The sequence below is a fragment of the Mustela putorius genome, unplaced genomic scaffold (genome assembly GCF_011764305.1).
Source record: "Mustela putorius furo isolate JIRA1106 unplaced genomic scaffold, ASM1176430v1.1 tig00003867_pilon_pilon_pilon, whole genome shotgun sequence".
In the NCBI taxonomy this organism is placed as follows: domain Eukaryota; kingdom Metazoa; phylum Chordata; class Mammalia; order Carnivora; family Mustelidae; genus Mustela; species Mustela putorius.
The window spans coordinates 7,809,932-7,824,172 of NW_025422019.1; the positions used below are offsets into that span (position 1 = coordinate 7,809,932).

At 54.1% G+C, this 14,241-nt stretch overlaps 1 protein-coding gene across 1 annotated transcript in view; it reads right to left on the bottom strand.

Moving 5' to 3' along the window:
• Window positions 1-2,321: 2,321 nt before the first annotated feature.
• The window catches only part of GLI2 (GLI family zinc finger 2), a 242,550-nt gene continuing 230,630 nt past the window's right edge, over window positions 2,322-14,241 (bottom strand). The window contains exons 11-14 of the mRNA XM_045066465.1: window positions 11,403-11,567; window positions 9,837-10,118; window positions 7,892-8,228; window positions 2,322-6,536 (exon numbers count right to left, since the gene is read on the bottom strand). Of these exons, the coding sequence (XP_044922400.1) occupies window positions 4,114-6,536; window positions 7,892-8,228; window positions 9,837-10,118; window positions 11,403-11,567 (3,207 nt within the window). The 3' untranslated portion in view covers window positions 2,322-4,113. The remainder of the gene's footprint in view (window positions 6,537-7,891; window positions 8,229-9,836; window positions 10,119-11,402; window positions 11,568-14,241) is intronic.

Consider the following 14,241-nt stretch of genomic DNA (forward strand, 5'->3'; position numbering starts at 1 on the left):
GGAATAAAGTGGCTCTCGACTATCCTTTCAGTGATAACAGGGTACCTAGAAACCTTCAGGGCATGGCCCCATGTAGCATGGTGTGAGGTCCCAGTCATCTAACGTAGGATGAGACGTGTCACTGAAGGGACATGGGTGGGTCTTTTGGCACAGAGTTGACTGGAATCAAATATGCCGAAGACTCACAATGTTTGAGAGAGCCGAGTGTGCAAATGCATGGACTCAGGGGGATGGAAGTAAAGGGTGGCAGGCTCCTAACTTCCTTCAGACAGGAAGAGGTTGAAGAGTTACTGTGTGCTCATGGAGGGCATGCTTCCCCAGGCCCTCCCCAGAAGCTGAAGGGGTGAGCCAAAGGGAAGATGACCTCAACTGAGGAAGCCAGAGCCATGCAGCAGAATGAACTGGGGAACAATTCAAGAAACATTCCACCCAGCGGGAGGCTCTGAAAATAGTTGCTCAGGAGGGTTTCAAAGTGAAACCCTACTGTTTCACAATGACCAAGATAGGAGAGGGGCATGCCACCACTGTATGTTGGGAGTGTGCATGTGCATGATGGGCTGAGAGCTTTTCTAGTTCCTAAGTGTCTGGGTAGAAGAGCCTCATCCACGACAGGTGTCGATTGCAAGATCCTTGATTTTGAGCCTGATGATCAAGTGTATAGATCTTGAGGAGCCTGTGGTGAGTATATTCTACATGTGGGAGGGACATGCATCACAGTCTTTGAGGGCAGACTGTGGGGGATTATATATTGTTGAGAGATATTTACTCTCTCTTTCTCCTTTCCATGGAAGGGAAGCACTTGCCCATGTCACTGCTGATGGCTTTGGCCAAGTGACTTGCTTTGACCAGTTCCATGGTTCAGAGAGGAAGCCTAAAGAGAATCCTCATTTATCTGCGTATTCTCTTGTGCTTCGTCCCCACAAGAAGGCAATGGCCAGGCCAGCCTCCTGGCCCTACGAGGAAGAGGAGAGTCCCGTGGGGTTGTGCCCCAGCCAAGCTGATTGGATTGGCCCCTCCCCCAGTTGCCCAGCACAGCCCAACCTAGATCAGCCAACCCTCAGTTGGCTTAGATTCAGAAGTTTCATAGAGGTTCAGCATGCCGAAGCTTCCTGGATATTGGTATGCAGCATGACCTTGGCCAAGGTTAGCTGATGGAGGCCTGGAGCCATGATGGGCTTCTTAACACTGTGAATCATCAAGTCTCAGCGCTGAACAATTTGTGGCCTCCCTCTGCCCTCAGAGCTGCTTCCAGAGACTTACCATGTGGTGAGGCAGAGGAGAAACACAGGCCTTCAAATAAGCTCAGAAGGAGGCAGACATAGGGCGCAGGCATGCTCCTTACCTCCTCCTGAGGGTGGCCTCAGCTAAGTGAGCCTTCCTCACAGAAGAGTGAGGCCCCAGAGTGACTCGGGCTATAGCCTTTCTAGCAGGAAACTATGGCCAGTCATACACGGAAGACTTTGGGTGCCCAGCAGAAAGGCAAACTACTTAATTCTGTTTTCCTTGGGGGTTTCCTCCTTTCCTCAGTCCACTTTGTCATATGCCGCCAAACCGAATGCCCTCTACGTGGCTTTGGCTCTGCATTCTCTGAGCCGGGTGGCAAGCTTTTTCTCATGGAGAGGAGGGGGTTCAGGGGCCCAGCATTTCTGGCCCTACAGAAGGGGACTTCTACCCCCCTTGAACCCAGTCTTAGACCCTGCCCGCTGTTCTTCTGTCCCAGAAACCATCCCAGTCCTTGCGCCCTGCTTACTGGCTCCCTGAGGTTCCCTAGAGCGGCCTGATTGCTGCTAATGGTTGACTGCTGGCTTACTAGATCTGGGCCCCGGCCTCCCCTGGCCCCGAGTCCTTGCCAGGGCCACCTCCTAGGGCTCAGGCATATCCACCTGCCTGTCCTTTCTCCTTTTTCCAGCAGAGCACAAAGGTCTATCTTCTCCCCTGACCCCCACCCTGACTCAAGAATGCTCATCAGATTACCCATCAAAGAGGGAATCCCGACCTGAGGATTGCTTTGGGACAAGTGCTTGGGAATATACCCAGTCTGGTACACAAGGTTTCGGCAAAGCAACTTAGATCTTCAGATCAGCTTGCTGAAAGAACAGCCGGTTAGTAAATCGTCAAGCCCTGCCCACCCCTCACCCCCAGAGACAACAATAAACAGCCACTAAATGTCTTCAGCATTAAACATTTCTCAGCAAAGGCGCGACAGTCAATTTTGACACTGTTGTGAAAAAATACAGCCTAGTTTCTGTTCAGATGCACCAAATTTACTGCTCAGGTTCTCATTAACTCCTGTCAAGGAAGAAGCAGATAGACAAAATAAATTATGAAAAAATTACTTTTTTAATGTACAAAAAGACTTATTTACAAGTTGAGCGTGTCATCTCAATTCATAGCATGTAGAAAAAGCTAAATATTTTGGAGATATAAATTTGGCTTGCTGATTCACCTACAGTATTTTCAGGGATGATGCCTTCTGTACAGTCTATACACAGGCTGGGAAGGGCTAGCAAAATCTTAGCTCAGGGAGCGAGTGAACACCGTCACTGAGCCCAGACCCTTGGAGGGGTCCCAGGGATGTTATCTGGCATTGGCTTGGTTTATGGACCCTAACAAAACATCCGATGTGCTGGAATGTGGACTGCCCAAGTAAGGTTTTGGTCCTGCCCCGGTTGAGGCAAGGGTCACAGGATCAGGCTCATAGTGGTGCGGCTGGTTTCAGCAAGGTTGCCACTAATTCAACATGGGAATGGTGTGCGGTGTGTGTATGTGTGTGGTGTGGATGAGGCATCAAGTTACCCTCCAGTACGTTCAGGAACGATGTCTTCTGATGCCAGCTCCAAATGCCATTTCCAGGTGGGGCTGGGTTGCACTGAACAGGAAAATTCAGTGATGGTCCCTCAGGGTCCCAAGAATCAACCCTGTCATCCTCCCACCCCCACCAAAAACACCATGCAGGTCATCGTACTTTGCAAAATGAGCAGGAAGATGGAGGGAAGGAAATCTAGAAGATCCAGGGACCGCACACTGTGCCTCGGCACAGACCACTGGGCTGCAGGTGAGCGGACAACACAGCTTGGGAGCCTGGGCAGAGGCTGCTGTCAAGTCCTGGGCTTTTCTGTGGTAAGGTGGGTGGACAGTGCATTGGAGAAACAGGATTGGGTAAACATACGACTTCCTTTTTTTATGAGGGAGCTTCAGGGTGGCCTGAGGCTGGGCCCCTGGCGTTCTCCCTCTTTCTCGAGGCCCCATGCCAGGCTTTGGCTCACCTGGGTCCATCCTTAACCCAAAGCAGCTCCAGCAGCCCCGAGGTATTTAGAAGTAAGTGTTCTTTCCAGGAAGGGATACATTCGACATGCATGAACACTGCAAACATGGTGTGGAGAAGCCGGGACAGCTCCTGGGCTTGCCCCAAGGACTACAATTTTTCTTTCTCTTCTCTGGAAATCCTTCCATACTTCATTCATTTGTATGCACTTGGACAGTCTGCCAGTCACAAACTTGGATTTGGGGGGTGGGGCAGACGTGCCCGCTCTACCAAACCTGGAATCAGGATGTACTTCCAAATCCAGGTAAAGATCTTTTTTTCTTCCTCTGCAGCACGGGGGATGTTAGAGGCCTCAAGAAGTAAGCTTCATAGAATTCTTCTGCATCGCCTGTATGAGAGTGAGAAGCTTATCTTCCTGGATCCGAATATCCAGTATGGCTTTCAGATTCAAACCCAAATGTGGTTCCCTCTACCCTCTTCCCTCATGTACTTGGAAAGCCCTCAGCCAATGGAATCCCTCATTATCCAAATGACAGAGGAAAAGATGCCAGAACAATTTGGTCCCATAAACACCAAAGGCTGGGAAGCACAGTGCCAACAAGTTTTTCATTTCTACCTTGCCTTTCTCATTGAGACTTTTCGCAGTGTTCCGAAAAATAACCCCAAAGAAAATCAGACAGGATACACACAAATCTGCCCTTAAAGCCACTGTGGTCTGAACCGGCCATTGGCAATACTCCCTCAGACCTATTTAATACTTTTTTTGGAAAAACACAAAATTGACAAGAGCCCCACGCTCTGGGAAGTGACGGCTCCTCCGAGTCTGCTGAGCGCCCAGGGCTGGGACCTTAGGTCATCATGTTCAGGAATTTGCTCTCCTCGGCCAGGCTGGTGAGCATGGAGCTCATGTCCCCAACAGCCATGTTGCTGATGCCCGTGGGGATGGAAGGGAGAGTCAGGGAGTTCCGGGGGGTGGTGAGGCAGGAGGAGTTCTGGGAGAGGCTGTGGAGGAGGCTGGGACTCAGGGCGCCTGAAAGCAGGCTTGAGTGATCGCCATCATCCATGATGGCATCGAAATCAATCTGGGGTGCCTCCAGGAGCTGGGAGTCCACTGTGCTGGACACCTGGTTGACCCCTGGCGAGGGCAAGGGCTGGGGCTGGATGCTGTCTGGGCAAGCCTGTGGCTGCGGTGGCTGGGGCCGTACAACCTGGCAACCCACATGGTTCTCCAGGCCTCCGTTCTGTTCGTACATGTGGATCTGGCCATAGTAATAGAGCATGCTGTGATCCTGGGCCCCGGTCACGTCCTGTGGGGCTGGCTGAGGAGGCCGGGACACCACGTTGCCCATCGCTCCTTTGGGCACATCGACCATCTCCTGGTTGGCTGACACAGTGGCCATGGCATGGCTGGTGGCCCTGGCATAGGCCAGCTGCAGCCCAGCCCGCACCCCACGGTGGCAGCCGGCAGGGCTGGGCTCAGCGGGTGGCCGGGGTTGCACTAGGCCAAAGCTGGATCCGGCCACCCCGACAGCACCCTGCTGGGGCTCCATGAAGCCGGGTTGCTGGGAAGGCAGAAGGTGGGAGCCCTGGCGGTAGCCCTCCTGGCTCATGGGAGTTGCCAGGTGATGGCTCTGCTGTGGGTAGCTCTGGGTTGAGTGAAGGGGTGGCATCCCGGTCAGGTTGGAATTGGTGATTCCAAGTTCCCTGCGGTTGCTGCCCATCATGGCAGCTTCGGGAGCAACTTCCATTTGCTGGGGGAGCCCCAGGTGGACTGGCTTGGCCACCGTGTTGCTGCAGGATGGGGGGTATGGGTTCAGGGCCCCACCCATGGTACTGGGGCTCAGCTGGGGGTGGGCTTGGCCATAGTTGGTGTGGGGGCTCCCGGTGGTGGTCATATTGGGACACGGACCACCTGTCCCTGGCTGCCGCATATAATTTATCCGAGGCACAGAGGGGCCGCCCCCGCAGGGCTGGAAGTGTGTCTGCGCACTGTCCAGGGGCCCCGGGCTCAGGGGCAGACCTTGAGGACCATAGCCTGTGTACTGGCCGAAGGCTGGCTTCTGCTGCACCACAGCCAGGTTGCCCTGCGGGAAGGGCGAAGGCTTCCCCTGGCTGGCCAGCGTGTCCACGGTGCCGGAGCTCACCTCATTCCACTGCACAGGCATGCTGTTTTTGTTCAGGCTGGAGGGGGCCCCGTAGCCCAGCTGGCAGCCTCCCAGCCCCGGGACGGAGGGGCCCACGTTGGAGTCGGCGGCCACCATCCTGCGCGGGCCATGCAGCCCCGGGCTGGGCAGTTTGGGGTTCTCGGAGAAGCAGGTGCTTTCGGGGGGGTAGGCCTGCGGGGGGCTGTGGTCCAGGGCCCCACCGGCGTGCGCCTTGATGTACTGCACCACGTCGTCGGGCAGCACAAGGTCGTCCTCGGGCAGCACGAGGCCCATGTCGGGCCCTGCGCTGTCCGCGCCCGCAACTAAGGCCTCCATAGTCACGTGCTCGCTGATGCTGGGCGGACCGGGCGAGTAGGCGCTGCGGACCAGGCCGCCATCGGCGTTCGTGGGGCCTGACAGGCGGAGGCTTCGCCGGTCGGCGCAGGGCGGCAGCGGGGCCGGGTTCACATCATGCGCGCTGTGGAAGCGCTGCACCCGCGGCGCGGCCAGGGTGTCGGGCCGTCTCACTGGGTCGCTGGCCCGCCGCGCCCCGCCGCCCGGCGCCTCGTGGGGGAAGGCGGGCGCGGGCCCCGCGTGGCCGTGGGCGGGCCCATCGCTGCCCCGCCGAGGCCCCAGCGGGCGCGGGCAGGGGGCGGGCGGCGCCAGCCTGGTCCGCAGGCTTGCGCGCTCCAGGCCGGGCAGCGGGGTCGGGGGCGGCCCGCCGGTGGCCGCTGCATACTTGGCCCGCAGGCTGTACTGCTGCGCCGGAGTGAGGCTGAGCGGCCCCGCGCCCCCGCCGCCCCCGACGCCGCTGCACTGGCTGGCCTCGCTCGATCGCCGCGACGCGTCGGTGGAGATCGGGTCGTAGGAGTCGGCCGAGCTGGCGTTGTGGGGGCGGCCGGCGCCTAGGGGCGACGCCTCGCTGGAGCGGCGGCTGGAGAAGTAGGGAGAGATGCCGGAGGAGCGGCGGCTCACGGTGTAGGCGGAGCTGACTGTGCTGGTGGAGCTGTCGCGGCGCTCCTGCAGGTGGCTCAGCATGGTCACCTCGCTCGCGGACAGCTCCGACAAACGTGGGTTGGGCAGCAGCCCGGCTGGCCCGCCGCCGCTGAGGTTTTCCAGGATGGAGCCTGCGGGTAAGGAGAGGGGTCAGCAACCCGGGCCAGGGCGCGGGTGCTCTGCCGGCTTTGACCCAGCTCAGCCTGTGGCCGCTGGAGCCCTGTACAGGGCATGGCACACAGCTGGCCCTCAACCGACGACTTCTAGATGAAAGGAGGGACGGGGAGCCCAGTAAGTGAACAAATGATGGCCCAGTGGGAGTCAGGAGGCCTGATTCCAATCTTAGCTGCCACGGCCTGCCCGGCCCTGAATTCTCATTCTGTCTGATCCTTAGTTGCCCCAGCTGTGGGTAACACATGCCTCTCTGTAGGAAGAGGTTATTGAGAGCCGGGGAGGAGGAGCCTGGGAGGGCCCTGGCCACGCCCCTGCACCTTCACCATCTGGGAGTGGCTGTGGCCAGGCTGGCATCCCAAGGGCTGAGTTGACCCAGGAGGCTACTAATAGGCAGTCCCCTGATGCACACCCATAGAAGGGAGCAAAGGCCTCAGAGTGCCAAGGGTGTGTGTGTGTGTGTGTGTGTGTGTGCGCGCGTGCACGCGGGTCTGCAGGCCCCACGGCAGCTGATGTCACAGGGAGCTCTGGGCCTTGAACGGCCTCACACTCCTGCCCTGATCAGTCCCTGGATGGGGGCCACCCCGGAAAAGGGTGACCTTGGGGGAGGCAGCAGTCTACAGCCCAGGCGATTTCTGTATGAGGCCAGGAGTTGAAGGCCATTTGCCTGCAGTTTCTGCAACAGCTGTGGCAACAAAGCCTCCCTTCAAGAGACACCTGGGTGGTGCGTCTCAGTGTCCACCACACTGGCTGTGGGTCCAGTTAACTGTCTGGCACAGAGTCGCCTTGGTTCCTGAAGCCTGGCCAGCACCTCTTGAAACTGACTTTATGCAGAAGTCCCTGTGCTTCCCTAGCTGACGTGCTGTCTCTCTCCTCTGCCCAGCCCCAGCCCGAGCTCTGTCCTCGCTCCCTGGCTCCTTCCCTGGTCCAGTGTGCTTCTCACAGCATGGCCTTCTAAACACAGGGGCTGGGATTATAGTGCTCTCCACCCTAGGGCCTTGGCCACAGTGCCCAGAGCAGGGATTATAGTGCTCTCCTCCCTAGGGCCTTGGCCACAGTGCCCAGAGCAGAAGCACAGTAGAGCTGAGCTGGAAGAGTACAGGCTTTGGAGCCACTCGGGCCTGCCCTTGAGCTGAATGGGGCACTCTCCCCTCTCCAAGCCTCACTTTTTTTCATCTGTGCAATGGGCTGGTGAGATCTATTCTATTGTGGGCATCCAGTGAGATGGACATGGCGCTCAATGGAGGTGAATCTACCGGGTGCTTGGCCCAGGCCCTGTCCCGCCCCTGCCCACACACCCGGGGACCCCTCTTACCATTTCCTGGGAGGGGAGGCAGCTTGGTGTTCCGGGTGTGTGGAGCCGGCCCAGCCCAGGAGCAGGAATCCTTGAGCGACTTGAGCTTCTCCTTCTTGAGCTGCTCGAACCGGTGCATGGCCGTCATATGTTTGCGCAGCTGCAAGCCACCAGCAGAGGGAGCGGCCAGGGCTGAGGCATCGGCCCCCGGGGGCGTGTCATCCAGAGCTGTCAGGTCTCCCAGGCTCCCGGGCCCTGTCCCTGGCATCTCCACACCGCTGTCATTGTTGGGGGCACTGCCCAGGGGAGAGGGCTCACTGCTGCAGGATGACTGGGCCCCGGGGCTGGACTGACACAGCTACGGGGTGAGGGGGTGTGAGAAGACACAGACTCAGAGGGTGCGAGAATCCCCCTGGCCCTTACCCCTGTGTGTACACACGCTGTGCCCTTGCACACCTGGGAAGGAGGCCGCCATGCAGAGAGCTTTTGAGCATCACTGTCTGTCTGCAGCAGGTGGCCCAGCCACCTCACTTCTCTGAACCTCAGCTCCCCCAACTAGAAGAGGCACCTGAGCTGTCTCTGGGACAGGGTCAGTGGCTGTATGGAAAGCTTCTGGTAGGCGGAAGGCACCTGAGAGGCGGAAGGCGCCACATTTTCCTGCCTCCCACTCCTTGGTTGTCTGGGCCAGCACCTGGGCTAGAGCTCTGCATGCTGAGCTTTCAGTATGTGGGGACACTTGAGGTCTGCCCCACAGAGGCAGCCACGGCTGCGTGAAGTTGACATCCAAGAGGGTGCTCAGTGTTCCCAAAAACAGGGACGTGCTGTGTGATGGAACAAGGAGCTGTGGGGGCCTGTTGACCTGGTGCCTTCTCAACAGGCCAGAGGCAGGTTATTGGAAAGGGCCAGGAAGACCAGGGAGTGTGGACCTGCTGGACACAAGCCCTTGACTGACGGGCCACTCTGAACCAGCCCCCACTCTGGTCCATGCAGAGGGGGGCTCATGTGTACAATGCAGGACTCCACACAACCCGGGCTGCCTCCACTGGGACCTGGGCTCTAAGCCCAGCTGAGGCTCACTTCAGATGTAGCACCTGTGGGCTCATTTCCAGGCCAGATGCTCCCAAATTCCAGAATTTTCGGTGACAGTGCTCCCTTCTGCCCATGGCAAGACCTGCATTTCTCAGGTTGGCACTCAAGACCCTCCATTGGCTGGTCCTTTCCTCCTCTGTGCCCTGAACTTGCGCCTCCTCTCAGCCCTGTCCCTCGGGGAGGTTCCGTCCCCATGGTTCGCTCCTGTAGCTGCCAGCCTGATTCCTGCCTCTAGCCTTTAACTGTCCTGGGGGTTCTACCTGCAGTGCCTGATGCCCACCGACCCAAACCCATCTTACTAGGCTCCTGAGGGGCCTGGACTGCCCTATCAGCCTGCGCCCAAGCCGCAGGCTGGGACCAATACCCCAGCCCGCCCTCAGCACGCCAGCCCGCCCACACCGCGGCCGGGCTTCCCTGCTCACCTCAGTACCGTCTATCCTTAGGGGAGGTACAGTCGAGAGAAAGAGGTGGAAACAAAGAACAGGTGGTTAGAACAAAAGGAGTGGAGGCCACAGGGGCAAGGACACAGAGACAGGACAGAGGGAAGGGGACCAACTGTAGCTCTTGGGTGCTGGTTGGAAAGGCAAATCCCAGGAACCACCCACAGACTGACCATGTGGGACCAGGCATCCCCGTGGCCCATGGCCCTGCCTAGAACTACGGGACCTGGCACAAGACAGGTTCTATAAGAGGCCCAAGGTCGTGAAGGGAGGAAAGTTGAGCTGGAGAGAGGAGGATGTTGTCGTGCGCTTAGAGGAGGGGATCCCGAGACAGAACCCACGGCTGCAGTTGGGGCTCTGGGCCCTCGTGCTGCTGGGCTTGATCTCCTGAGGGCGGGAGGCATGCACTGGGGCCTGCACTGCCCTGCTCTGCTTACCCCGGAGCTCTCGGTCTTGATGGCTTTGACGTGTAGGCAGTCCTCCACGGCCTGGCTGGTGCTGCTGGCCTCAGCACTCTCCTCAGAGCCCCGGCCACCGGGCTCAGCACTGGCCTCATTGTCCCCGTTCTCCTTGAGCAGGGGGGCACGGAGGTGCACATCGTTGCGCTGCTTCTTGGTGACATGAGCGTCTGGGCCATGTACCGTTTTCACGTGCTTCCGGAGAGAGCTGGGGTCCGTGTATCGCTTGGTACAGCCTGGGATCTTGCAGATATAGGGTTTCTGGGAAGAGAAGCAGGCATGTGTTACGAGACTCTGAGTGAGAGCACTCCCCATTCTCCTGGAGCGATGCCACGTCCTTTGGCTGGTATAGTCAGAAGGTGCTGGATGGAGCCAGGCCAGCTCCAGGCCTGCAGGAGCTCAGCCCCATGAGTCTGATCTGCCATCTTTGTATGTGGGTAAGTGCATAGTTGAGGAAGCCCTCATCACAAGCTGGGGACACAGATCAGAGACCAGGGAGGGGGTCGGGGACACGGGGTTTGGTGTGATTGCAATGCCGCTTCCCTGTGGATCAAGGCACTGGAATTTTCTATTATTTTATTATACTATTATACTATAGAAAGTAGTATAAAAATAGAAAATTATACTATTTTCTATTAGATAGGGTTAACACCCCGATCTCTCTGATGAAGAAAAACAGGTTCATAGAGGCAAAGAAACTGGCTCAAAGTCACTCAGGAATGGGATGAAAACCCAGGGTTTCTGAACCTCAGTCCTGAGTACACACATACGCACACACACGCAGCCCACATCTACATGTAGACACACTCCCTAGTACCCTTCCACACACATTCACACATACACACATGTCCATGCATACACATCATACATACACACGCACATACACATGTACATGTGCACAAGTGCACAAACACGCACACATGTCCTACAAATATACATCCACACAGACCCACATAATACATACACACGTACATCCACATCCACACAAACATCCACACACATACATAAACACACCCCTTTCCAAGGCTAGCTCTTGTCTGTAGAGACCCTGGGGGGCTTAGATTCCTTAGGGAATGCCTCTGATTTCTTACAAGCATTGGAGGAAATCCTCTTGGGATCCAAAACGTATCTAAGTTTTTAGAAATGTTCCTTCCTGAGTCTACCCGAGCAAAAGCAGTTGAGTGGCTTGGCCTGGACTGGGAGGCCGGTACAGTGGACTTCTCACCCTGGGTTCTGTCAGTCCTGCCAGGGCGTCTGGCTACCTGGGAGGGAGACAAAGGCTGCTCTGTGGCTTACCAGTGAGGGGCTGACAGCTACGATAGGTCAGACAGCAGCAGCAGCTGTAGCACATCATTGCCAGCTGCCCAGGGTGGAGGGGCGGGGCCCTGCCGATCCGTCCTGAACTCAGATAGTAGGCTGGGGAGGGGGCTAGGGGCATCAGGCACCTAGCTACTTAACAGCCTGCTAGAAGCCACGGGGTGGTACAATTATATACGCGTCAGAGGGGCCCCACGTGCACACACTGTGCACACCCTGGCGGGGTACCTCGTTGGAGTGGGTGCGGTTCTGGTGCTTGGCGCGGTCGGAGGCATTGGAGAAGGCCTTATTGCAACCCTCGTGCTCACACACGTACGGTTTCTCCCCAGTGTGGGAACGCAGGTGTGTCTTCAGGTTCTCCAGGCGAGAGTAGGCCTTTGAGCATCCCTCGAACTGGGAAGAGGTGGGTTCGGTTAGTGAGGGTGCCCCAGACCCAATGCAGGGATCCCGACCTCAGGGGCTGGTCTGCTGCCTCCTCCCCAGATCCATCCCTCCACACTCCACTCGTGCGCCCAGGATTTTAACAATATCCACCCTGCTTTCTGATGATAAAATGACACAAGACTACTCTAGAACATTTGGGAAAGACAGAAAAGTGCAAAAAGAGAAATGAAAACCATTGGCTGCCAGGAATAGCCACTGCCGACATCCAGGTAAGTCTCTCTCTGGGGACTTGACAGTTCATCCTGAATGTTCAAATCACAAGTGGAAACATATCACGTATTTTGTTACATATTCTGTTTGTTAAAGTCAACGGCACATGCTAAAAATCTTCCCGTACCATTAAAAACTCTTTGAAAATACTATTTTTAACTGTTTCCAGTGCCACTGCCTGATTAGAATGGTTGAGTTAAAAGGCACTGAAAGTAAAATCCAGAGGCCCCTGGATTTCAGTCAGTTAAGTGTCTGACTCTTGATCTCAGCTCAGGTCTTGATCTGAGGATCTTGAGTTCAAGCCCCATGTTGGGCTCCAAGTAGGCTGGACTTGGAGCCTACTAAGATAAAATAAAATCCAGTGTGCTCCAAATCCTTGAGTGAGTTGGCCACCCTCACCTTTGTTCTGGCCATGCTGGACCCCTTTCAGTTCCTTGACCCCACTAAGTTCTTCTCAGTGTGAGGCCTTTGCACACACCACCCCTGGCTACCGGGGTCCTGGCCTGGTTCACTCCCTCTGAATATCTTCTGGTATTTCCTCTAGAAGAATTTCTCTGATCTTCTTTATCATAAGACTATGCTTTTTCTCTTTATATTCCCTACCGCAATTTATAATCTTTGTCATTTTGTTATCTGGCCTTCCCATTAGGATGCCAGCTCCAAGAGAACAGGTATCTTCTAGATCTTGTTCATTTTAGTTCCTAGTAGTTAATATCTGGTGAAAAAAAAATTTTTTGGCACTCAAGAAGCATTTTTGGAAAGGAAGGAAAGAAGGAGGGAGGGAGCAAGAGAGAGTGGCAGAGAGGGAGGAAGGAAGGGAGGATGGATTATTGTAGGAGGTTCTGAACCTATTTCCAAGATAGTGCAATAACACCTAATGTTCCTATGAAAACTGCCCTTCGAATGACGCATAAACCCTATTAGGAACTGGGTTATTATGTGTCTTCACATCTTCCCCTTTATTCCTGACCAGTGATTGGGTATATTTGGTATATGGATCTGTTTCTACAATACACAGTTTGTACCACAGGGCTAAGGTTTGCTAGCGCTCAGAATGTTACAAAAATAACTTGCTGCAAAGGACCCAGAAGAGCCAAAAATAATCTTGCAAAAGGAGGACAAATCTGGAGGACTGACACTTCCCCAATTCAAAATTTACTACAAAACTACAGTAATCAAGACTGTGGGTGGTGCTATAAGGACAGACATAGAGATCAACAGATCAGAAGTGAGTGTTTAGAAATAAACTCATATATATGAGGGTCCAGTGATTTTTGAGAAGGGCATTAAGGCCATTCAATGGGGAAAAGAACAGTCTCTTCAACAAATTGGATCAGGACACCTGGACAGCCACATGCAAGAAGAATGAAGCTGGACCCCTACCTCACACCATATATCCAAAGGGACTCAAAATGGATTCAAGACCTAAATGGTAGAGCTACCCTATAAAACTATATATTTATATTTATTTATGTGTTTATAATATATACTTATACATAATATATATTTATGTAAATAAGACTATATATTTATAAACTCTAAAAGACTATATATTTATATATTTATAAACTGTAAAACTCACATAAGAAAACATAGGGATATATTTTTGTGACCTTGGATTAGGCAATGGCTTCTTAGATATGGCACCAAAAGCACAAAGAATTAAAAAACTGGATTTCATCAAAATTAAAAACTTTGGTGCTTCAAAGGAAACCATCAAGAAAATGAAAAGAAAATCCACAGAAATGGGAGAAAATACTGGAAAGTCATATATTTGACAAGGGTTTAGAACTACTACAACCCAACAATAGAAACAAGTAACTCAATTTAAAAATGGGTGAAATATTTGAGTACACATTTCTCCAAAAATGGTACACAAATGATCGATAGGCATATGAAAAGATGCTCAACATCACAGTCATTAGGGAATCACTAATCAAAATCATAATGAAATGCCACTTCACATCCCCTAAGATGAGTATAATCAAAAGCAAGTGTTAGGAAGGATGTGGAGAAATCAGAACCCTCAGATAGTGCTAGTGGGAATATAAAATGGTGCAGCCCTTTTGGGAAGCAGTGTGGCTGGTCCTCCAAAAGTTGAACACAGAGTTACCATATGCCCCAGCATTTCTACTCTAGGTACATACACAAGAGGATCGAAAACTCGTGTATTAATGTTCACAGCAGCATTTTTTATAATAGCCAACAAGTGAAAACAATGCAAATATCCATCAACTGGGTAAATGGGTAAAAATACTAGGATTTTTGTGTACAATGAACTGTTGTTTAGTCATAAACAGAAACGATGTATTGATACATGCTACGATAGAGATGAACCTTGAAAACTCTCTGAGTGAACAAAGCCAGACACAAATGCTGCCCATTGCGTGATTTTGTTTTAATGAATTGTCTG